General features: G+C 38.1%; 2 protein-coding genes across 2 annotated transcripts in view; both read right to left on the bottom strand.

Moving 5' to 3' along the window:
- Positions 1-25,757, bottom strand: part of QRSL1 (glutaminyl-tRNA amidotransferase subunit QRSL1) — a gene marked incomplete at its 5' end in the record, with an annotated part of 82,494 nt that overhangs the window by 38,014 nt on the left and 18,723 nt on the right. The gene's annotated exons all lie outside the window — the stretch shown is intronic.
- CRYBG1 (crystallin beta-gamma domain containing 1) overlaps positions 929-25,757 on the bottom strand; it is a 48,799-nt gene continuing 23,970 nt past the window's right edge. Inside the window, exons 9-22 of the mRNA XM_079298694.1 lie at positions 25,248-25,374; positions 24,881-24,916; positions 24,342-24,484; positions 23,977-24,103; positions 23,740-23,885; positions 17,690-17,816; positions 17,482-17,514; positions 15,599-15,708; positions 15,247-15,376; positions 11,449-11,588; positions 9,071-9,194; positions 7,779-7,937; positions 4,747-4,909; positions 929-1,633 (exon numbers count right to left, since the gene is read on the bottom strand). Coding sequence (XP_079154820.1) covers positions 1,545-1,633; positions 4,747-4,909; positions 7,779-7,937; positions 9,071-9,194; positions 11,449-11,588; positions 15,247-15,376; positions 15,599-15,708; positions 17,482-17,514; positions 17,690-17,816; positions 23,740-23,885; positions 23,977-24,103; positions 24,342-24,484; positions 24,881-24,916; positions 25,248-25,374 — 1,654 coding nt within the window. The 3' untranslated portion in view covers positions 929-1,544. The remainder of the gene's footprint in view (positions 1,634-4,746; positions 4,910-7,778; positions 7,938-9,070; positions 9,195-11,448; positions 11,589-15,246; positions 15,377-15,598; positions 15,709-17,481; positions 17,515-17,689; positions 17,817-23,739; positions 23,886-23,976; positions 24,104-24,341; positions 24,485-24,880; positions 24,917-25,247; positions 25,375-25,757) is intronic.

Raw genomic sequence — 25,757 nt, 5'->3', positions numbered from 1 at the left:
AAGTTACCTAACTTAAATTTATTTGTAAAATGCTATATTATATATAGCAAGAGCACATCATTATAACAAAGTACCACTGTTTGGAACCAGTAACAACATATGTTCTATTAAGGACTAAAAGCAGCACATTTCAGAGCAACAAAACTTCAGTGCATCTTTACAAAAAGAAGAAAATTAGTAAGGCACTTCCTCTAAGGTGGTAATAGTAAAAGCACCACTATCCTTTGAGGCAATAGAATAGTAATGAAAATGTTATTTTTAAACACACTTACTATGCAAGACAGAGGCCTGGATGTTCCTTGGAGCAGCTTCTAATAACACTGGTCTAAGCCAGAACAAAACACAGCAGCATAGTACCAGAGTTTGTGTTTTACCTTTTTGCCAACATTATTAAGGAAAACTAAGGTTCAAAGCAGGGCAACAGAAGGACCTCCTGTAGTCATCAGAACATCCTACTTGTCACAATCTCTTTACTGAACCAGTGACATTTACTTGGAATGGGCACAGCCCTTGTGGCTGGGCACGTATCCAGGCTTGGTGGCTGTGCCCCTTCCTAGAGGAGTCTGACACTTCTGTCCAATGGGAGCCAGGAGCCCACCTCAAACACTGCTCTCCAGCATCTCCAGAAATACTGGGGAGTTGGGCATTCTCCCTGCTAAGCCCAGCAGGCAGTGGCTGGAAAATTCAGTAACCACAGTGCTTACAGGCTGTTGCAGACATATTTAGTAATACTTTCCCTAAGAATTCTTGTTTCTTATAAAATTTTGGAGTTCAGTAAAACTCTACTTACTGGAACTGTTTTAAAAGGTACAAATGTGTCTTGGCAAAGAAGAAAAATGCCCACAACTCAAGAAGTTAGGCAACCTAGAAAATGGGCAAATTCTTCACATTCCAATGCATCCTTTTTTCAGCCCTCTCTTTTTCTAACAAAATATCTGCTACTTTACATCCTCTATACATGAGAAAATCTAGATTTTTTTTCTTAATTTAGGACTTACTATATTAGCATACTAACTATACTTGAAGCCACATGTTAAAAAAAAATCTTTGGATGTGCTGTACTAGCAGTCTTCAAATTTTCAGTAAACATAAGTTTGTTCTAGTGAACCAAATATATTAATTTCCCATAGTGAATATTTCTCTATACTACAGCCCATAGGTCCAAGTTGCTATACTCACATACACACTGCACTCCTGTCCTTTATAAAATAAGTTACACTTACTGACTATTCTGGGTTAACCATCACTGACATAACTCCATGGGGTCTCTCCCATGTTCAGTTGTTCCCTTCTATCCTGAGGCATACTGCCACTCTATCCAACACTGAATTGTAAGGATTTAAAAACAAAAAAAAAAAGATGGTTTTGAGATACTCAAGCTTTTATAGGGAAAATAATCTTGAATAGGGAGGTGAAATAATTCTGTTGATGGTGAAGAAAAGACAAAACTCTCATCATTGATCCTGCATCCTTCAGAGATGGCAGTGCCAATTCCAGTGTCCAGAACAGTGGCCAATTCAAACATCATCTTTGCTTCACTGGGTTTATACAACCAGCGGTTCCCAACACTGTGTTAACTTTTCTTCGTTGACTGTGTTGACAACAACATGGTCACAATCATACTGTGTGCCTCCTGCAGAGAGAAATGTCAAAAAGTGGAGGTTATCTTTGAAAGAAGAGACAAATACTCCAGGTTTCAGAAAAGTTCCAGTAAGAGCTGGTGTAGACAGTTTGTCTTTGACCCATGGATCTGAGAAGACAAATGTATTTTCGTCATTGCCTGCTTTTGGAATTTATTTTTGAAACTGTTTTTAAATTTACTGAAATCAGTCTGCTTGAATAAGGCACCCCTTTAGCAATTCAGTTTCTCAGCTCTTTCGGCCTGGATGGAAAAGGAAAGAAACACTGCAGTACAGTCAGGTGCAGCTCCTTGAAGACTCTGTCTTCCTACAAGTCATGCTTGACTATTCTGTTTTCCTGAAAAAGTTGTCAATTGTCACTTGGCTCTAAAAATGGAGTGAAGATGTTTAGATGATGAGCTAAGTCCTGCTGCTAACAGACAATACACACGTGACCGTGTCAGGGACACGGTCTGGCACTTGTTTACTCCTTGCCATTATAATCCTTTATTTTGACCAGATGAATCACAAGTCATCATGCACAATGTATCACTCAATGTTCAGCTGTTTCCACTAGCAGCTGAACATATCTGAATGCAAAATAGAAACATTTCTTAGAAGAGCTTAATCTACTTACACGATGCAATGCCAAACATGTTCTTACAGAAGAGCACCATTAATACCTGACTTAAGAAACTGGGAAGCAAAGAGATGTTTGACTGGAGCTGAAGTTAAAATTGATGTTTTTTTCCCTCAGATCTAGTATGTGCTGCAGAAATGTAGGGCACATGCATTTCCTGTGGTACGACACACCTGCAAAGCAGGTGGTATTCCCACTGGAAGCAGCCATCTGTGCTAACCATTTATACAAAGCACCAGGACACTCCCATGGACACTGTCTTTTTGTTCTGCACCCCAGTTGCCTCACCCTCACTGACTAAGCAAAATACAAGCCTGGCAGCTGAAAGCTTATGATGAGTGTAACATTCTGAGCTACGTAGCTAATGCTATGCTTTGTAGCTCAGTTATCACTGTGAATGCAAAAATTGTTTTTAAGTGGTGTCTGATAGAATGTAAACATGTTAAAATGGGAAAAGATGGGATTCTTTTTCAGTGGATAGAGACTATTTACTTTGATAGCATGGTGCTCTGGACAAGGCTTTGTGCTATGCAGTTTATCCACAAGGTGGCATTGGCAACTGCACAGTTACAAAACTGCATTCATGTGCTGAGGAATTCTTTAAAGCACAATTTATAGTCCAGAATGGATCAGCAGAGTTGGCAGAAACAGGCAATGCTCCTACTAGGCATTCACTAATAACAGCTAAATGTAGCTACTGTTTCGCATTTACTGTACAGATTTACTTTGTTTTAAAGCTAAGAGTGCATCTCTACTTCCACCAGACCTATCCATTGTAAAGTTCTCCAGTTAAAAATGCAGAATACATAATTGCTTTCAATATGATTAACTGAAGAAAAGGCAATACAGTAGTATTTCTGCTTGTTTGGTGCTACTTAGAATGGACTTTAGAAAAAGATATGCAGGCATTGTGACTGAAGATTCTCCTTGAACTGGAGTGTTTTTGCTAAGTTTGTAATTAACAATCACTAGGTTTTTATGGCAGTAAGGAGATATTGTGACTATTTGTGCCACTGTTGTATTATGGTCAGACATCAGATAACCCTGATTGCACAGTTTTGATAATCCTACCCAGTAGAGGTGGGTGATTGTCCCACTCCGCTCTGTGCTCCCCTTGAGTGAGCAGCCTCACCTCGAGTTCTGTGTGCATTTTTGGGCACCACAATATAAGAAAGATATAAAGCTATTAGAGAGCATCCAAAGGAGGGCAACAGAGATGGTGAAAGGCCTTGAGGGAAAGCTGTATGAGGAGTGGCTGAGGTCACTTGGAGACTGAGGGAAGACCTCACTGCAGTCTACAACTTCCTCATGAGGGAAAAAGGAGGGGCAGACTGATCTCTTCCCTGGTGACCAGCAACAGGACCCAAGGGCATAGAACAAAGCAGGGAGTTTTAGGTTGGATATTAGGAAAAGGTTCTTCCAATAGAGGGTGTTTGAACACTGGAACAGGCTCCCCAGGGAAGTAGTCACAACACCAAGCCTGACAGAGTACAAGAAGCTTTTGGACAATGCTCTCAGGCACATGGTGTGGCTGTTGGGGTGTCCTGCAGGGCCTGGAGTTGGGCTTTGATGATCTAAGTCCTTTCCAGCTCAGGATATTCTGTGATTCTAGATGTTCAGTCCTGCTTGGTTCTAAAGTGCTGACTGTTGACTGTGCTATTTTTCTGCTTGGTTTGGGTTATTTGGGGGGTAGTGGTGGTTGTAATTGACATAATTAATGTCACAGCATCAATTAAAAATCAATTTTAAAACAGGTAAAACAATTAATAGAATAGAACAGATATAGAAAATGTTTACTGCCTTCACAAAAAAGAGCAATTATGTAAGATACATCTGATTATGCTAATTCTGCTAATCATTCAATTTCCTACATTTTTAGACCTTCTGTGAAGCTCTGAAAACAAAGTTTAGAAACAGTATCTACACAAATCAAATTACTATGACAAAAGTGACTCTAAAATACCATCAAGTGCTCACAAACCCCAAGCTACTATGGCAGAATCTCATGCTTGCTATATAGGCATAGTCATTAATAAACAAAAGAACCCCACCTTTTTGCATCTAATCCCATCAGTATACAAGCCTGCTTTTGCTTTCCTAATATCCTCTGGCTATTGCATCTACAACTACTGTGTAAGAAAATTTGCACTTACAGAAATTAAAGTTAATGAGAAGTTAGGTTGTTCTTGCTTCACCATTTTAAATAATCATACTCACATTGCCCAAAATTAACTGAGGCTATCTACAGTGAGTGGACACTGAGAATACAAGATAAGCAAGTGCTGTGAGTTACTAAATTGCATGTAAGAAAAATGAAATGAAGTCTTAGGGCCTGTATAATTCAAGAGGTCAAACTAGCTGATCGGGTCTTTTGCCTCTAGATTAAAGCAACTAAAGCACCATGCTTAAATTAGGCACATTTAGTGTGTATCCCATTGCAAATACCATGTAATTAAGACCTACTGTAATGAGATAACATTTGCTTACCTTTGATATCTAAAACCAGCTTGGGTTTCATCTTGCTATAAATTCTGCCATCAGGACTAATATGCCAATATTGTTTGTCTTCATTCCGCTCAAATGACAGGCCGAGTTTAGAGCCAGGAGTTATAAGATTTCCAACAATTGTCAAGCAGCAATCCTCTGCTATCTGTGTCATCAGAAAGGGAACAGCAATTATTCAAAATGGCCTTACTTCTACTTTCCACTGTTTTTTTTTAATCGAGTAGGGGAGAGATCATTAGGTGAAAACAGAATTTAGGAATGATTTTCCCTCAAGGTATCTTATTTTTGCCCCAAACTCAAGACTCATCTTTCTTTTGTTCCTGTTTCTGCTGACACTCTCCACTACACAGGAACATTAAAATAGCTATGCTGTATCAGATCAAAAGGAACAATTAGCACCTGTCTCTAACAGTGGCCAATAACTGAAAATTACATTGATACCGTGGAGGATTACATTGACTGTACTCTTGTATGCAGGATGTTCCTGGTTATCTCTTCCAGGCTACAGCAATTGCCAGCCCAGAGACTTTTCCATGCATCCCAGTAACTGTAATGCTCATCTTCTGTTCCATGTGTGAATTTATTAGTCACTACGCACCAAAATCAGTGTAACCCTTTTAACATGAACACTCTTGTGCATTGTAACCCTTCCATACTGTGGCAAGCAGTTCCAAATCCTAACTACCACTATTTTAAAGAAATATAAATTAAAAAGAATTTGATACGCGACTCATTTTATTTGATGCTCTCCTTATCCCTTGATTATTTTAAAGGATGTGTTATCCATGCTATGTTTGCAGAGAATTCATGCAAATCATCCCTCAAAGTGCACCCTTTGTAGGCTAAAATATCCTCACTATTTTGTCTCTTCCTTGCATAGAGGCTCTCCATTTCCTCTGAACATTCTTTTTTATTTTCCCCCAATCATTTCTAATTTTGGAGTAATCTTTTCACATAAAGGACATAACTGCACAGTATCAAGTGTATGAATTTCACAGAGTTTCACAGTAATATTTGCTTCTTTGTTCTACACTCTTTCCTAGTCACTTGTATTACTTGATTCCAAACATCTGCAAATATCTTCTTGGTTAAAAAAGAGCTGGCAAAAATTAAGTTTATTTCAAAAGAGTATTAAGACTGTATTACTAAGTAACAGTTTTTCTAAATAAACAGTAATTTTCAATAGATCAAAGATCACCATGAACTATGCCTTTTAACTACTAAATGCACTTCTGTGGCAGATTGAACACTCATCTGTCATTGTTGAAATGGCCCTAAATTATTTTTACAAGTACTGTTGAAAGTACTATTTCTTGAGAAAGTCATACTTCTGACTACCATAACCTAGAATTAAAGTCAATTTAGTTGTGAAATTCTCACTTGTATCTGAAGCATTCTAGTCTCTAGTGGGACTAGGAAAACTCTGAGCTTAAACATTAGGTCCACTAGGCCAGAACTTCACCCATTTCCATGAAACTCAAAGAATAAGGAGACCTGCACTCATATCCATTTCTGAAAAAAGAGCAAAATGACTTTCATATCTTACTGGTTATCCCACATACTTAAACCAGCCCTTCCTTGAAAATCCCAGGCACAGTACAAGGTCGCATCTGGTGACTCAGTCACTGAGATGATCCAAGCTTCAGGAAGGTGCAGGTTCTTCCAGTGACCTATGTCTGCCTCTATGCAGGTAGCTACCCATCCAGGAGCTCAGTTTTCTTTGTAATATGTGGTAAAACCCAATGCTTGGTTTGTGCAAATGGATTTACTACTATTCACTAGAAATATGGCAGAGTTCTGTAAGAGTTCAGTCAGTTAAGATCAATGTTGCCAGCTTGCACTCTGCACTAAGCTACCTAATTGCTATACAGCACACACTGTGTATTTTCTGTGCACAGAAAAACTGCTTTATGAGACACAGAAAAGGGGGAAAAACCAGAAGAATTTATCTAAGCCATACAATACCAGACTGTCTCAATATGAAAACTTTCAGTGACATGTTTGAGAAGCACCATCAAAAGAGAAGTCTTTTGTATGTCATATTAAAGCTTTAGCTTACTTTGCACCATTTTGCTGTCTGCATAAATCCCTTTTACAACTACATGTGTCCTGTAAACTTGTCCAAACAATGCCTTAGCTTATTAACAGTAAGATTTTTCCCTCCAGCATAGATGACATAGTTATAAATGGCTCCTTTGAAGTTATACAGTCCTATAGAAAAAGTTCACATGATTCTTCACAGTCAAGCTGTTTAACAGTATTAAAGTAACTTAATTTTCTTTTGGCTGGCATCCCTACCTAAGACTGTTCATGCTTAAACATTACATGAACTGAGCATACCTCTGCTCACCTCAATGACAATTTGCGCATGATTAATTGTATGGACTGTGAGAAAAGTAGGCTTCATTTGGAAACTTGTACAGAGGAAAGGAAAAAGAATGGATTTGACAAATACAGGGATAGCCAGAAAACAAACAAAAAACCCCGAAACAAAACCAAACCAAAAAACCCCCACCCCTAAATGACTTGAGTGGGATTTTATCTTAAATTTAAGCTTGCCTAAAAGCAGAAGAGGATATTGTCCTCGGGTGACTTTATGATGTCTGTATTTTTAATCATCTGTTTCCTCCCAAATTTGCCCAAGACTAGTACAAATACCAACCTACATTACACTAACTGTCCTACTGCAAGGTATGCATGGTTCAAAATATTATCAGGAAGGGTCTGTACTTTAAAACGTCTTCCCTGCTTTGATGCTTTCACAATACATTCTCTGAAAATTTCCATTATATCAAAAAAAGTATCATACAACTAATTTGTATCACCTGAAAAATCCAGAGTTGATTGAAACAACACAAAACCCACAAAAACCAACTTTCTACAGAAAGATTACATTATAGTTGAAGAAGAGTAAACCTATAAAATAAATGAAGATGCTGTGGTAGGAATTAAATTCATAAAGCCCTACTACTGGAGAGGAAAAGAAAAAAATGCACATTTAACTCAAACCTTACCCGACACTTTATGAATCCATCCTGATAAACCCAGATTTGATCATCTGAGTCTGTATCTTCTGCAACCTGTATTCTGAGAAGATTCAGATTATCTAGGTTTCCATCAGCTGACATGAATTTTCCTGTTTCCTTGTTTCGAAGCCTGAAGTACACACGTTTCTGCACAAAACAAAAGAACTCTTTCACCACAGTCTTAGCAGAAAACACATCCTGCTCTGAGTTAATTTCAGAGCAGTTACTGTCAGTGCTGAATCCCAAACCTCCCTCTTTTGTTCTCAAAGCTTAACTCTCTTATTTGAGAATTTAATTCAGAAGCCCATAAACATCTAGATGAGACAAGCTGTGAGAACTCTGCATAGAGTTTTAGGCTTTCCTGTGCACTGAAATCAACACACAGCAGAGAGCTAGAATTTTTTAATTCAGAGCAGAACTAACTTCTCTCTGCTAATTCCTTCTATGGATGCTCTTAGCTTTCATTAAGGGTGCACTTGTGTGGCCTGTTGGACATGAACACTTCTGTTCAGACAAGCTCTCAGCAGAGCTGTGAAAATGCATTATCCTAATTCTGCTTAAGGCTATATAAAGACAAAGCTATGACAGCAAGCAAACACAGTTGGTTACAGGTACAAGTAACCTATGAATTAGAAAAAGCTGTTTCTCTAATGAAATATGGCTCAGCAAGAAGTTCAGATGTTAAAGCTCCCAGGACTGCTGCATCATTGGACAAGATCATATGGTCTTTATTTAGAGAACAAAATAAAGAGTGCATGACAAGAATAAATTTTGTATTAGATTTGCAAATTATTCTGCCAAGTAATAAGCAGGGAGGGACTTACCCTCTTAAATCAACACAAAATCACTTCTTAACTGAAGTATCTTTTTTTTTTAACCAATTTTCTTGTTCCATAAATAATGCATATATAGTACAGACAGTATGCCAACAACCAGTCTAACTGCAAGTTATGAAACAACTTAAAATTATTTATACATAGCAGTTATTGCCATTATTTATTAATCCTTAATTAATCCTTATATGCTCTCTTCTGTACTTTAGTTTAAAGGATGCTTAATGAACAGTTTAAGCAGTGTAACTGCAAAGCCATGTAGCATATTCAAACAGCTTTTATTACACATAAAACTCAGGAGTGATTTCTTTACACAATTGCCAATGCTTAAGTTTGTCACATGCCTGTGACAAGGCTGTAACGCTGCTTTTAACTGCATAGTATCTCCCCAACCCCATGACAAGCTATAAATTAGTGCTTGATGAGCTCATGTCAAAGCCCACTCACCTGCAGTAAAGGTCTCAGAGAACCTATCTGACAAAAGCCACTGGCTTTATACCAATCTGGAATTTCATTTGGCATTAACAACATCTGACGTCCCCTGTAATTACTGTGTTCATAAATGATCCATCTATGAGGAGAAAAAATAAGACAATGTTTTAATGGCCAAATTCTGCTTTGGAATCAATAAATGAGTTCAACAGAAATCTGTCCCACAGTGTAGTAGTGCTTAGCTTTGGAAAGCCAATGACGTTCTTTGTCATTAAAAAATAATAAAATAACATCTTGATTTAGATCAGCCACATTGAGATGGGTACACAGGAGTTTGAATTTTAGAGTTCTATTATTTAAAAACTACAAACTGAGTGAAGCAAAGCATTTTCTTGGGAGAACCTAATTTTGAAATACCATTTGTTTTTGGGAGGCATTGTGACTCCTCAAGAAGCACAGATCTATGTGCTGTAAATGCTACATTGCTGCAAGTGCAGCACCAGCTGGTTTGTGTATCTGAATTTGGACAGACCTGGTTTATGTGAGAAAGAACTACTATGGATGCAGATTGGAACAAGCAAATACTGCAAACTGCAATAGGGTGAAGTTCTCTTGGGTATTTTGATAGCGGTTTTATTTTGTAACAACTCTCTTCTTTCCAAATACCTGCATGGGGGGTGGGGAAGAGAGAGCAAGAGTGCACATAGAAAAGTTTGTTTAGCATTCCCTAACATACATCCAACCACGCTTAAAATCACACATTGAGTGTAATCTTTCAGAACCCAACTTCTGATTCTCCATTATAGGTACAGCCAGTGAATTATGTCTGAGCTTCAAAATACTCTGCCATACAGTGCAATTTCTAGAGTTTTCTCACAGTGATGTGCTGGGACTGTCCAGTAGCCATGGGGGTTTGTGGACCTGAACACTCAATATGTTTGCTTTCAGGTTACCTCCTTCCTCTGACTGATCTGTCACCAGACTTCTCCATCCAGAAGCACACTGACTTTAATTTTGGTGCTTTTTCACTGCCTAATACACACCTATTCCCAGGCATGAAATTAAGAGAATTATAAGTGGAGGCCTCTTAGCAAAGGAAGAGAAGATTAAACCCTCTTCAATAAGGGAGGCAACAGGGGTAAGGAAACTGTAAATCCTGAATAATGGCACATTTCAGCACCTGACACTGCTCTAAGGAAATCAGAATTGTATTATATTCTATGTTTCCAGTGATCCACCAAAAATAAACCTCACATGTATTCATTGGACAGGAAGCACACACAATTTACAAATCCATTACCTGGAATCATGATATTGTCAAAGAAGTAACTTGATGTTTGACTTCCTGCTATGGAAAGTGACAGTCATATATTGTGGTTATGGTGAAAGATAATGAAATCTTGTGAGGCTTCAGAATATGAACATGTACCTTTTCTTATAACCTTTGTTTCAAAGTTCAGTTCAGCCTGCTAGGGAAACCCTTTGACCTGCTTATCCAGATGGGGAAAATTATTTGCTCTATGGATTTGCTTATCAGCTATCCACTTGAGGGCAGTCTTAAGCTACCCACAACATCTCTCTACCTCTGAGATTTACCTCTTCAAAAGAATACATTTAAGTGCAAAGCAACAGTAACATGGATCTATCATTAAAAACAAAAAAAAAGCTCCAAACTACAAAAACCACCAAAACTGGGTGCAAGTATCTTAGAGGTAGAGGCTAACAACAGGGGAAAAACAAAAAGAGAATTTAACACATCTCGTGTAGTCCTAGAATATAGGACAGTAGTTTTAAAAATGCTTCCAAACAGCTTTTAAACTTCTCCAGACTATTTTTTTACAAGATCTTCAAAGTAAATTTAGAGAACACTACTGATTAAAAACACCCACCAAATCTAACTGCTAGATTCTCATCCAATTCTTGAAGTAAAAGGGACTATTACAACTAACACCAAAAGAGGTGAGACCATGGTCTGTACCTCTGTGTCCATAGCAGAGATTAAAGGATGACTGTGAACACTTACTAAAAAACACTTTGAGCTTATGACACAGATCACAAACCAAATTATTTTTTTTTTACGACTGTGACCTAAACCAAGAGCAAAGAAGTTGGTTTTAAGGATGCTATCCAAGCTGATTTTTATAATATGGCATGAGAGAAGACATGAATTTCCTTGAGAGCTTTATTCAAATTCATTTCAACTCCTAGCAGAAAACATGAGTCGGTGATAACCTATTATTGAGACAGGATATGAAAATGCTCTGTAAGACAAAATGGCATTAATGCACTACATACATTATGTTATTCTAATTTTGCATTCTCTGGTTCCATTATACCTGTAAAGTTGAGTAAGTACTTCATTCTAAAGAGTCAAAAGATGATTTTAAACTTACATGCCACCAAGGACTTGAACTGAAGCTATTCGAGGATTGTATCCCAGGAACTGAAGATTTAAGATTTCTGTACTGAATTCGATTTTCTTTCCTTGGAAGCCCATCTTTTCAAAAAGAGCTATGCAGGGCTCAGACAGCTCCTGCAAAAGGAAGATAAGTGCTTTTGTAGGATGTTGGAATTCCAGATGGTGACTGTAAAGATCAGTACTCCACATACCCCTTTTATTTCAGAGGTTTCTTCTTGATTAAGATCAAAAAGCCTTAATCAAAAACCCAACTCTCTTCTTAAACTTGAAAAGTCATAAAAAAGCCTTATACAAAATACACAAGGGGTCTTCTTGCATGGAATATAAGACTTTCTTATCTTCAGGCACAAAGACCTCTGTGGCTGATTCTTGCACAATACCTTAAGTATATTTTAAAATACATTTTAATCAATGCCATATCTCTCTTCCATTGCACTAACCCCCACTCGTGGGAATTTTCATACAAAGCAGAACAGACAGTAAGATAATATTGATTTCTACAGCTTCAAATGATGACAGCCTTGTCAGCACTGCTTATCACTTATTGCATTAATTTTTAACTTTTACAGTAGGTTACGGCAACTTCAATCTCTGACTAGACAAAAGATTCAAGATTCATACTACTAAAGTAAAATTCATGACAAGTGAAAACTGTAACATCAGAATCCTCCAAATTGCTGGGGGGGGATGATTCTTCTTGTCTGTCGAAATGCTTCTGGTATCAGAGGGATTCTGCCCACATGAAGCTCTCTGCAACACCAAATCCAGTTTGAATGTCTTCTGGAAAAGGAACCTTGGACTCTCTTCTGTGGGGCAAGGTATCTGTAGGGGACTAAAATAACCTGTCATAATGAAGGCCTTCCTGTGGAAGCTGGGAGGTAGGGTTTGAAATTCCCCAGGGTAAAGTCAATTAAGCGTGAGCGTCCTTGTGTTACAGTGTACACTCATAGACAGAAATGACACTGCCACTCCCTTTCTCACAAATCTTCCAGCCAAGGACTGCATAAAACCAAGGCCCCAGCCAGCAGCTCCCTCCCTCTGGCACATGTTCAGCACTCGCACATCAGCTGCATCGGGAACGCCTGACATGACGCAAAGTCTCGACAGACTCCCATCCGGCCTCGGGCATGGAAACAGGCCCTCCAAGGCAGAGCTGGCTCCATGCATGCGTGGCAGCTCATATATGCATGCTTCCATGTCAAGTTATTAGGCAAGACATCCTATCTACCAGTTTCTAGACAGTGTTAAATTCCTCTTTAATCTTCCTTCAGATGTTTAAGGGCTCAGATGACTGTGTTGCATGAGCGTCACCATTGCCTGTGCAGCAGTCCAGCTTATCACACAGCAGCTGAGCTGTGCTTCCTGATGGCACACGTGCTGCTAGGCTGTGGAAAATGCCAGGAGAGGCCTTTTCACTCTACTCCAAAATCAGAGTATGCTCAGCCCCACCATGAAAGGCAACACCAGTTAGATTGTCATGTATCACCATGGACCAGTCACACTGTGATATCCCAGTGCCCCTGAACTCTAAGCCCTTTTACAGACTAACACCTGCCCTCTGAGGCATGCAACTTCTCAGGCAGCAGCCTTTCAGCCTCATGCAATGCTTTAGAAATAATCTTGCAAAGAAAACAAACAGAGAAGGAAATCCTCCAGTTTTCTGCCACACCTTACACTGGGCATTTTTTTGATTCAGCAGCAATACTGTTATATAAAACAGTGAGAAGTGCAAGGTCAGCTCATGAACTTCCTGTCATTACTTCCCATGTACTGCACTGTACCAAACTGATGTTCCTGCATATCTACATTTAGTTATTCCACAGTTTCTCATTAAAAATTTCAGATGGTCATTTCAGATGACTGTTCAAGTATAAACCACATTCACAGCCATTTTTTATAGTATGCTTAAGAAGAAGAAGGTGTCAAATTCAAGAAAAAATGCTATTTTCTATCTGCAGCACAACCATGTGGAACACACAAAGCAAGCACAACCAAGACATAGTGGAATCTAACCCCAAAACCCTTGAGCTTATAAACAGCCCTTAATATAGTTTAATAAGCTCCCTTATTTTAAAAATAAAAAGTCCTTTTAGCTTTCACTTACAAGTATATCAAATACCCCTTTATTTTCCCTTTTTTATTTTATTTCTTTTTTTACAAAATGATCCCTGCAAAGGGGAGTTTGACTAGATAAATAAAGAAAAATGACATTAAAATAGCAAAAGTGCTTCTTGTATAGAAATGTCATGAGAAATCCTGAGGACAGTTATAGAAATGGCAGATGGTGGGAAGGAATTAAGATTGGCACTGCCAAAATACAGTCCCAAAATAAGTCTGACAGGTGAAACCAGGAGCTTAAATAATAAGGTTCAAGCTTTTTGAAAAACACGAAAAACAAACAATATAATTAGTTGGAAATTATAATTTTTTTTCTAATCTGGTTTGCTAATAAACCAATGAGCAATGGAACTCATTCTCCTCTGCAGCTAGGGAGCCTCTGAAGAAGGAAGCAGCAACACATCATTTGCAGACAGATGCAGCTCTCTGCTACTGTCTGAAGTGTGATAAAATGTAGGACTAGAACAAGTTTCACAAGTGTAAAGAACTTAAAGAAACACAGAACTGGCATATCTGTTTTAACACAAAAGTCTCTGTCACAAATAGTAAATCTTTTAAAAGTAAGCTGATCCTTCCAGCTTGAAACAAGCATTTTAAACCCAGGAACTACTGACATGTACAGAAAAGTTTATTTTAATTCATGGTGATCACCCACCAAGCTTGGCTAGAAAAAGTTCTATTGTTTTTCATACATCTGTCTACTGGACAGCCAAAGAGTTCAGAAGGCAGATGTACTTGCTAGAGTTGTTTGTTTATAGAGTAGATCAAAATTCTCCAGTGCCATGAATGAGGATGACATTTTAGCTCTCCTTCATCAACTGCTACACCACTGACAGATTACCAATGGAGTGCAATAAAGTTGCCAAATTCAAAGAAGAGATTCAATACTCTTCATTTTTTAAAATGAGTACCATCTCCTCATGTTGCCATAAGTTCCTGGAATCTTGACCACAATTTGCTAGTAATTACTTTGATCTTAAAAGATACTTGCAAATTCCGTAAGTGATCCACTATAATGATTGGTTAAAGGCTTGAGAAAAACGCATTCCTGGCCACTGATGAGTTACAAAATATGTAAATGTAGTTTAGTTTGTATCCACCACACATAACAACACTGTTTGATTTTGCCACATAGTAGTGGGTGTTGCTTTTCCTTATCTAGAAGAGTGCATTATTTTGTGATTAACTCAAATTCCATTGTCCTGATGATAACAACAGTGTCTTATAATTACATGTATTTCATGCAAAGTTGCTTAATTAAACCTGCTTTTTAAATATGCATGGAAAATATGGTACAGATATTTCTTCACACTGTCCTACCACTTTTTCGACCCATTCTAAGTGGTCTCTCCTACCAGGAAATACACTTGTCTCTTTACAGAAGTTCTTTTATAAGCTGCTATTAAGAACAGGCATCGTAGGCCGTTGTTTCTGTAATGTCTTCTCCTTTACAAAAACAGCACAGAGGTCAAGAAATCCTAACTAACTGCAGCTAAGACATTTAACTGCTACTGCACAGGAAAAAACCCAAATAACCAACCTCCCGCCAACCCAAACCCTCTTCTCTTGTATGCCCTAGAATTTTTACTGTTGCAAAAAATGGGGAATCATCACTGTCCTTATCTTTACAACTTTTCTAATATGTTTTACTTACAATATTTATGATCTGTAAAGACTTTAGAACTGTTTGGGGTGAACAACCCATTGCTGTCAAATCAGGATAGATCCCTTCTTCCAACACGTACTGGTTACCGGTGAATTCCTCCTGGTCATACACAATGCAGCTGCAGAGAGAAGGAGAAGTTTCCTCTTAAGACATCTGTGTCAGTAAAATGCAGACACACTATTTACAATGCTTTGTCCTGAAAGATTGATGTGCAAATGGCAAAGCATTGTTCTCTGTAAGTCCCCATATGTGGAACCACCTCATGTGTTAGAAAGGTGGTTGCTTTTCTAGAGATTCTACCATTTTAGTGATTTTGCAGTATTCATTCAATGTAACTTACCTGCCGTCTAAAATTTTTGAAGACTTCACAGCAAATGAATCAATACATCTTGTGGTTTTTTCAAATATTTGGCAGTTACCCTTGAATTCAGGCTCTGAAAATAACTGGACCTTTAAAAAGTTATAAACATTATTTAAGGAAATTCATTCTTCTACCTTCAGTTACATTTCCACCAGTAATTCTATAATTAGGTAGAAACATATTTAAAACACCCAGACTTCCTTGGTTACCTATGTTTGTCATCTCTTCAGTGTTACCATCCTTGCTCAAGAGAGCAAGGTTACAATTCCAAAAATTACTTCTGGCTGTAAATCACTTAGTGACATACAAAATAATTAACAACACTGACAAGTATAGCTCCTTGGTTTATCTGCCTGGTAAGATGCTTAAATTCCCACATAATGGCCAGAATGGGCACACATTTATTGAAGGGCCATAACAAGATTTCTTTTATATTATCAATCTGCTTAATTTCCAAAATTCATACTCTTCCCAGTAAATGAACACACTCTGCCTCTCAGAACACTAATAGTGCATGATCCTGGCAGAGGACTCAGACAGCATGGCAAGAAGCATGGTATATATTCCCAGGATATATGAACTTTATGAGCATGTTACAGCTACAGACACAGTCTCGTGTTGGTTCTTTCTCTGCTCCAAGAATAAGAGAGGATACATCTCCCAGAGTATTCTGCCCTTATTAATGAAAAAAAAAAAATTCTAAGCAACAAACTGGCTAATTTGGCTAGAGAATAATTAGCTGTCATCACACAGAAGTAATTCACATTACAACATGCCCACCAGCTTTATTCACTCTTAATAGAGATAGGAGTGTGGGCAGGAAAGAGGAGCACACTGACGATGCAGTGTGCTGGCTGCAAGCCACTACTTCTTTGTTTCCTTAGGATAAGGTCTTCCTTAGGATAGGGTCTTAATAGGCATATAATGTAAATATGCAAATAATTTTTTATGCACACAGCTGAAAATAAGCAGCCTTGAGATTTTTATTCCCCATAGTTTATGCATTATCCCTATGCAAGATATTGCAGTGAAGTGTGCTACTAAACAGAAGTAGCAAACCAGGATAGCTAAGAATTGTCTCCTTAGTTTTTAGGGCCGTGATATACTCACTACACAGACAGAATTTGTACAGGTTAGGATTTCTGAACTTGAAAAGGTTCAGAATTAAGAAAGATGAAAAAAGCTGCCCATTAGCCTCACTGTCAAAACTACATATTAGTACTTGCACAAAGGAGACAATCCAATGTAGAAATATATTAACTCACTGAACAGACAAGTTCTCCCTGCCATTTCCTTCTCTTACATTATTGACAAAGATGGCTTTAACTTTTAAGCACAACTCAGCAGTATTTTTGAGTGAACAACTCCCTTCAAGTGCAACCACCACTACCAAAACTCTTATTCAAAGAAATAGGTTCAAGAGGAATTTAGTCAGCTGTTCCAAGAACAACAACATCTATTCTGTAGTGCCCTCACCAAGAACAACATCTTTGTTGTAGAGCCCTCACTTCAGGAACAGACTCCAGGTCCTGCACCTCTGGAAAGAGGGCTTCAGGCTCCAGCTCCTAAGAACAATCACTGATACCCCAAAACACCTCACTTGCTGAACCACTGCACTGCCAATGCCCTAAGAAAGTTCTGATAGCAATTGCCAATTAAATCCCACCTTCCTTGGGTCTTGATGTGCCTTACTCAAGAAGTTTGGAAAGTAGCCTTCCTCCACCTGCAGTTTTCACTCTTAGTCTGACTAGTCAGCCATCAATGCAAATACCTGAGTGTTCCAATGGGCAAAAAACCACTTCTCTATTTACATGTTACAGACATTTCACAGTATGTTTCATGTGCTTAGAGAAGTATCTTACCTTGACTTTACCCCTTTCGCTTCCAACAATATCCTGCAAAAGTTTCGAGGAAAACAGGGAAAAAAGATTTTAAACAGTGATAAAAAACATACAAAATTTACTATTAACTATTATTCAAATAATGTAAATATACTGAATTTGACAGAAAAAGCAAAGTTCCAAATACTTCAGAGAAACTTGCAAAACAAGTATAAAATTAGCTCCTTACCATAACAATGGGTTGAACTGAAGATATTTTGCAATTCTTTCCCCCCCATGCCTCAATGCTGGGATACAGCCCTTTGGCCAGGATATATTGCTCCCCTGTAAACTCAGGATTCTCATAAGCCACCCATCTAAAAGAGAAAGAAGAGGAGGGTGGTTGTTAGAAGTCACACTACATTTTCAAAATACAGATGTGTATTTTCATTACTGTCTTAATGTCAGAACAAATAAAAAGTTTCTGAAGTGCCAAATTGTGATGCTGCTAAAACCCTAAACAAACCAGTGTATCTGACAGTGCAAACTCCATGCAAATTTTACTACCTCCTTGCACTATGTTGATACCAATCAGAATGAATTAGCTAAAGCAAACCACAAGTTCAGACACATCATCTGCCACATATCCTAAAAGTTATCTCCAGTAAGAATATTTCCAGATGTTTTACAATGCTGTTATTTTACCAACATCAAGTTCTTCTCTAAAATCAAAAAAACAAAACAAAACCAAACCATAGGATAGACATCAGAATACAGCTTTTTCAATAAAACTAATTTTAAGAGTAATCTGGGCAGTAAATGTAGCAATATTGACTTTTAATGTTGCCTGTAGCTATGGCTTAGTTGTGTTTAAGCAAATACACACCCCCAACAGGATGCTGAGCTGCAACAACAGGCATATATGCCAAGCAGAGAAAGGAGACTGTTCCCTGCAAGGAATCAGAGAGAGCAAGAAGAATATCCCTGGAAGTTAAGCATTAAAACCACCACAAATTTGACCAGATCAATGTATTTAAATGCAAAACTGTTATTGTAACTAATCAGTTGAATCTCTTGCTTGACATAGACCACAAACTCAGATTTGCATCAAGTCTCCTGTCTCAGTCGGAATATGCCTTTTTGAAAGACTTTCAACTTTTAAGATGGCACACACTTGAAGTACTAGAAAAGCAACCAAGTCACTATATGTATCTCTCTGATATACAATTGCTCCTGCAGTGCTTCAAGTCCAATCTTAAATATCTGCTATCAGTTAGTCTTGCTAAGTGTAGTCTACTACAGTCAATAAATCTTCTATTACAGTGTTCTTTAACCCTGGTTCCATACTGAAGCCCAGAGCACTTCCTGCATCTATACTACCTTTGATTTTGTGATAACCTGCAGAACTTGTCTTGCCTTTTACTGCTATACTTCCCAAACTTTCCCATACTTACACTCTTTTTTTTTCTGTTTGGTTATTTTTCGAGTGCCCATATGAGAACAGACCACAGCAGCAGCTGTGCCTAATTAATTATATTTATGCAGGAATTAGGACATCTTGCTGGTTCCTGATTCTACAAGAAAAATTTTTACTCAGTCAATTTGCTTTTAACTTTTAGCTGCTGTAGTGTACAATGAATATATGCTAGATTATGCCAAAATCCACTTTCAGTGAGCTCAGAAACTGAGTTTCTACACTGACAAAAATTTCACATCATAAAGCAGTAAAATGATACAGATCTTAAAATCTGCAACGGATGATAACTCTCAACATCAAAATTCCCCATTACTTTCTTAGGTGTGTTGATCAACTGAATTCTATTAAGCAGCTGTTTTATTCCAAGTACAAATACCAGTCTCTGCAGATACAATTAGTGGGATAACCTCAGACTGAAATAAAGGTGCATGAACATGTATATGCCAGGAGTATGAACTTTGTTTTACTTGTCCATGGCAAACACTCAAACAGTGATTCACATATATCACTATTCACATCTTTTGGTTTGCCTCAGATATAATCAATTATTCCAACTTGTTACGCACTAATTACTTACGGCATATTTCAAGGCCCATTTCAAAATCACCTCAGTAATTCATCAAAGAGACATTGGTATGTACCATAAATTGAGCAGAGAGTTCAAATGTCTCAGGTGTGTCTATACCTGTACCACATACACTAAAAGCAGTGAAAATGAGGTTTCCTTAAACAATTTCTTCAGCAGGCATTCATTATTTTTCAATGCCAGGATACAGCTATGGTGTATTGCAATTTTACTGGATTGAGATCTATGCAAACAAGTGTTTCTGATATAAAGTGAATTGTAAGACATGTCAGCAGCCTCCTAAGAATCCCGTGGTAGCAGTTATTTTGTTTCCCCCATCTAAAAACAAGCCTGAATGCACAAGTAATCAACGAATCTCACTTGCACATGTTTACATTTAAATAAATGGTATTTAAATAATTAAGTGCCACTCTTCTATGCAAGTCAGCCCATGAAGTTAGACAGTTCCTAGAGTCAGGGCTTAATGGTAATACTTGTGCTTCTCCATTCAGAAGCCCATATAAGCTGCTGAAAGTAGTAATAACATCATCAAGGACAGGCAGCTGAATTCAGTACCAGCTAAACCTGTCCAACCTCAAGATTATCCCTAAGAAGGAGCACTGCCTTAATCCAACTTCTAACTTAACAGAAAGGCCTGGAGAACAAGACATTGCCTCCACAGCTGAGCAAGAGTCACATTCCAGCTGCCAGGCACAACAAAAACTGAGGTACTGCTCTGCAGCATGGCAGCAACCATCCTGCCCCACAGGCAGGATGAGAGCTCGCCTAACACAACAGATTTTGTAACCCCCAGATGTACAAACTGCCCTAGTGAGGCTGAGCAACAGCTCCATCCCAAGATGCTGGCAGGAGGGTGCTGGAGACCTTCACTCCTAGGCACCATCCATGCCCCTGAAACCAGAAGCATAAAGCTTTGATTATATATTGTTAGTAGTATTGCACACAGAGAATCTTTCTCCAAAAACTCTAGGTATGACACCTAGGAAGCACAGCTAAGAAAATAATCCAGACATGGGTAACTCATGAAAAATCAGATTTGCCCTCAGTTAGCCCAGGACTCACCTTGTCTAACTTTAGGACAGAGGTCAAAAAGTTAACTGGCTCTTGCAGATTTGTACCACAATTAACAGATAGGATGAGGTAATAAAATTCTATTTATAGGAAAGAGAGAGCATGCTCCTTTGTGACTGTGATTCTTAGCATCCCAGGGACCTGCGACCTTTAATTTTGTGACTCCTTGAAAGGTTTGTTCTGAACATGAATTCAGATATACAGAGAAGTTAAAGCTTTGTTTGAAGTGTTTTCCAGTGGGATAACCAAGGGGACTTGCCCTTTTCAGATCCCAGTGGATGTACCTTGTGTCTCCAGTTTCACTCCCATTACCTTCCTGAGTGCACGTAGGTTAAATTTACTACCTTCTGGTTTCTGTATATGAACCACTCATTATCTAATTATTTCCTTAATATCACTCACTATCCATATGTACTCTAGAAACAACCCAATCTACATTGTGGACTACTTACAAGAAAACTAGGAGAAAACCAGGCTGATAAGACTACCACAATAAACAGATGACTACATAAAATAAACAAATCTGGGAAAATTCTTCCAGCAAGTTCAAAAGGAATCAACTGTAAGACAAGAGCTTCTTCAGGAGCTTGGTGTGTTTATGGATAAAGAAAAGGCACATTTCAAACATGCAGTTCCTGTGATTTTGATCAGTATTAAATAAAAGCTTGAAGAAGTTTTTAAGCAGAGGGGAAATTAAAATAATACAACACTTGATTTTAGTACGTGCTTGAACTTGTAAAGGGTGTTACCTGTTGCTAGCAAATAGTTCCATTTTCCGCCACTTCAAATTCTGCCAGTTTGGAAGTAAACATCAAACCCTACTTAACAGAACAAAGGCCCCTCCTATTTTCAGGCAGCCTGGATTGCTTTCTCCTATCTTAATGGCAGAAAAATAATTTTATGAATTTTATGTCTGACTAGTCTCCAAAAAATGCTCAAGAGCAAAATATTTTTATTTTCTAAGTAGTAGATTTTCATTTTTCAAGAAGTCAATCCACATCTCCTTTGGAAATATTTTTCAGGATGTCTTTACAATGGATTTAGCAAAAACATGAAAATATTGCTTTTTAGAAACATTTAGAAATCTAGAAATTTTAATACAGCTAGTGCTGAATTACCCCAAAATGGAACAGTCACTCCCCAAATGCAGAGCTGGGCTGTCTCCAGCAATACAGATTAGAGCTGCAGTTGAGCTCTCAACTTGTTCAGACTACAGTATCTGTGCACTGCAGTGTCAGGCCTTCTTTTCTTTGATATACCCTTTAAATTACAGAGCAATCAAATTAATTATGTGGGAAATACAGATCATCTGTTATCTTACTGCTCTAACTGCTTACCCCAGATACCTGTAGTCAAAAAATTGCAATGAAAGGTTGAGGGTTACTTAAATTTTTGACTTAATTGTTTTCAATATGATACCAGGAAGGTTACTTCAAAATATTATGACAAGCTTTTATTGAATCTGCCACAGTTCACTATGTCATCATCTGCATTATAAACAGCTCAGGAAATTGCTCAATGGATTATTCATTGCTCTATGACAGATTTCTTGGAAAGAAAGATATAAAAAAACCCTTCTACCTGAACGGACGGTTAACACTTAAAATAAAGCACTGTATTGCCAAACATGACTTCAGAGATCATTCAAGCTTTCTGACACGTTAACATTTAGTGAGATCAACACAAAACCCTCAAACACTCACAACCTCTCTGGACAATACTCTTAAGAACTGAGTGCTAGCCACCTGTTATGCACAATGTATCTGAATTTTTCAAAAGCTTATTGCTACAAATTACATCTTTTGGAGTCTACAAGGTGAAATTACAGGAGTGGTGGCAAGAGTCTGTGGGACAAGTTTTGTTCACAAAGACTTCTAGCCACCTTTGCCATCAGAGTATTAAAGTCATTCTTAATTACTAGAATACTCAAACTGATGTATGATTCCTATCTCAGAGGCAACAGACACATTTACTGGAACAAATACATGAAGGGCATGATAGGTAACCCACAATTTGTTTCCCAATTTTGGAGGCAACTCTTTCCCATTAATTTCTCTTGCATATTACAGATGACAAAAGAGCAGAGCTGCTTCAAAGGTCACCAGGCAGAAAAAAATCTGCTGTCACACCATATTCATATACAAATTAAAAGCATTCCTCTGGAATGCACCAAGCTTGATTCTGCAACCTTTATCCAGACAAAACTTGCAGAGATATAGCACAGATAACACACAGGAAAGATTTAGGGTGTGGCTGGGTAAGGCAGAGCTTCCAGCAAGTCACCTGCATGCATACCAGGCAGGGAGACAGACTGTACATCTCACGCTCTTTTGGTTCTGCTACTTTAGTTAATTTTGTGTGTTTGCAGCTGTGTTTGCTAATATTTGTCTGCATTTCCAAAATACTTTGATACGATCTGCAAGGCTGTGAAACTAAATCTGCACTTCATGGACTTGACTAATCAAACAGCAAAGTCTGTAAGCTGATCAACTGCATGTGACAGCACTCGTGGCACTAAGCGTTAGTTTGTTAATGGCCATGGCTGATACAGACTTTTGGGAACCATATGTTTAAAAAAAACCTCAAACTAACAATAAAAGCAACATCACAGCACTAAAACAATGTTAACCTATAGGATTCACTGCAAAAGCAATGTTAATTTTCAGAACAGTTACTCTCCCTAGTATCAGAAGGTATTAGTGAGCACAGTAAAAGTTCTCTCTAATTAAAACACAAGTGAGAGAAAGAGCAAGGAATCTAGCTCTGATGAAATGCAAGAAGCCTGGAAATAATTTCCATAACAGATATTTCAAAACTGGAAATTGTTTCCATAACAATTCTGCTGTTAAAATGCTTCAAATAAAATGCAGCCACAAGAACAACCTATTTCTTCCTCTCTTGATGAAATCTTGTCTCATGCTTTCATACTCTGTGTATCAGGAAGTCAATGCTTCCTGGGACCATCTTATCTTACTGTAAGAAGAAAGCCGATTTACTGTACGTATTTGCCAAAACTTTACTTTTCACATTCTGTGGTCAAGGGCAGAAAATTTTATCTGAAGACTCCACAAAGAAATTAGAGTCCTGAAAAACATCTGCAAACACTATCAGTTTCTATAAGGACCAGCCTGCCTAAAATGAAAGAGTGAATAAAAGTATCACTTACACGCCACTTAGCACATTTATAGACTGTGTCCTCAGCCCATATCCAGTGTCTTTCAAATTGGAAATGATGCCTAACACGTTGATATTTGAACCCTTTGATCCAAAGTCTTTTTCACTGTACATTATCATATGGGAGCTTGAGAAGTCCTGTTAAAACAAAGAGAGGCACCATAAGGAAAGTGCCACATGACATCACAGAGCACTCAGGAGACACCTGCTACGTGTCCTTGGAACTTACACCGACAATTGGTCGCAGGGACTGCACTGCCTCATCGTAGCCGCCCCAGTCTGTCCAGTCCCGATACGCTCCTTCCTCCAGCAGGTACTGGTGGCCTTCAAACCCAGCCTTCTCATAAGCAACCCACCTGAACAACAACAACAGTCTGAAAATGGACAAGGCCCACTCCATCTTTTCATGGAGCACATATAAATATGGGTTATTTATTCTTTTGCTGTGAATATTTTCAAATTTAACCCTGGTGTATACCTCAACCCAAAACTTACAAAAGCAAAATAAACAGGGACTGGATTTGCCCACTGCAACTTCCAGCCTATGGAGTTATTACTTCAGCTGAAGGGTAAATACCACTTTTCCACACTTACACTCCTCCCAGCACTTTCATGGATCCCACTGACTTAAATGGAAGTCTTGTCTTGTCTTCTGATTCCTTGTCATCAAGCATAAAGATCTCTGATTCTACTTCCACGTGTCTTCCTTCAAAGGAAGGCTTCTCATAAACAATTATCTGGAGTAGAAATAAAGTAAAAGAAAAATTGCAGGGAGGATGATGAATTCTGACAATAGACAGTTTCTTTGCATGGGCACATAGAGGGAGAATGCATAATGATGAAACCAACTAGTGGGATTTCTCCCTCCTCTACAAAAGGCCTTTCCACTACTAGAGATGCAACATGAGGGCTTGAGCATTCATTACTCATCTGCATTATCTGGACTGCTGTTAATAATGTCTATATGCATGCGATGGATGCAGAAATGTGACAGAAGTTGCATTTTCACTATGTGGTCACATACAAAAGGATTACCCAGTAAACCATCAGTAGTTGGTGTCCCATCAAAGCATACTTATCTAGTTCATGTGCTATAAAAGAGCTTTGGACAAGCAATACATACTGACTTTTACCTTTGGCTCCCCACTGAATTCAACTTTGCGACCACCCTGTTAAAAGGGAAAAAAAAAGAAGAAAAAGATTAAGCTGTTCATGACTTAGGCAACTTACAGATGTCTCTAAGAGTCATCAATTATTTACAAAAAGGCAGGACTAAGATGAAATATTCCTTACAGAGTGCAAGTGAAAATAAAAGGCAGATTAATGGCAGAGATGGAGGCAATCAAATGTTGTAAGCTCAAGAATTTTACACATTAAAACTTTTGGGTTTTTAAAACGAGTTAGATTTTTGTATGTCTTGAAAAATCCAGCCACCTTAATACATTATTTATAACACACAAACATAGGTCATTTAACTTGTAAGTAATAACAGTGGTTTACCATTTTCAAGGGCCTCATGGACCTAATGTAGGCTTCCTTCTTCTCCCAGAATAATAAATTAGGATATTCACCAGGCTCCAACATTACAGGGATTCCCTGAAAACCAGGTTCTTCATAAAGAAGCCATCTAAAAGTGGAGGGGGTGGAGGGATAAAAGCAAGACATAAAAAACCCAGAACATTTCTGAACAGCAAAGAACAAGACAATATGCTTACTTTAGCAACAAGATCATTGTATCCTTAACAAAAACTTTGTTTCTTTACTACCAAATCTGCCAGCTACAAGCTGGCGTACTGACAAACTTCCGTGCTCCAAAGGAACCACCAATAGTGGTGTTTTGTTTCAACAGCCCAAAAAACCCAAACCGGAACAGTGAACAATAAGAATTTGATTCTGTCTTATCTGAAGGCAACCATATTTAGACTGAAATATCAACATTTAAGGTTATTCTATTATTTTTTAAATAGCTTTAAAGTGCAGAACCTATTTACAAGAATTTTTAAAATACCC

This window comes from Erithacus rubecula (genome assembly GCF_903797595.1).
Source record: "Erithacus rubecula genome assembly, chromosome: 2".
Classification (NCBI taxonomy): Eukaryota; Metazoa; Chordata; class Aves; order Passeriformes; family Muscicapidae; genus Erithacus; species Erithacus rubecula.
Note: the sequence above shows the minus strand (reverse complement) of the source record. Positions and strands in the feature narration are given on the sequence as shown.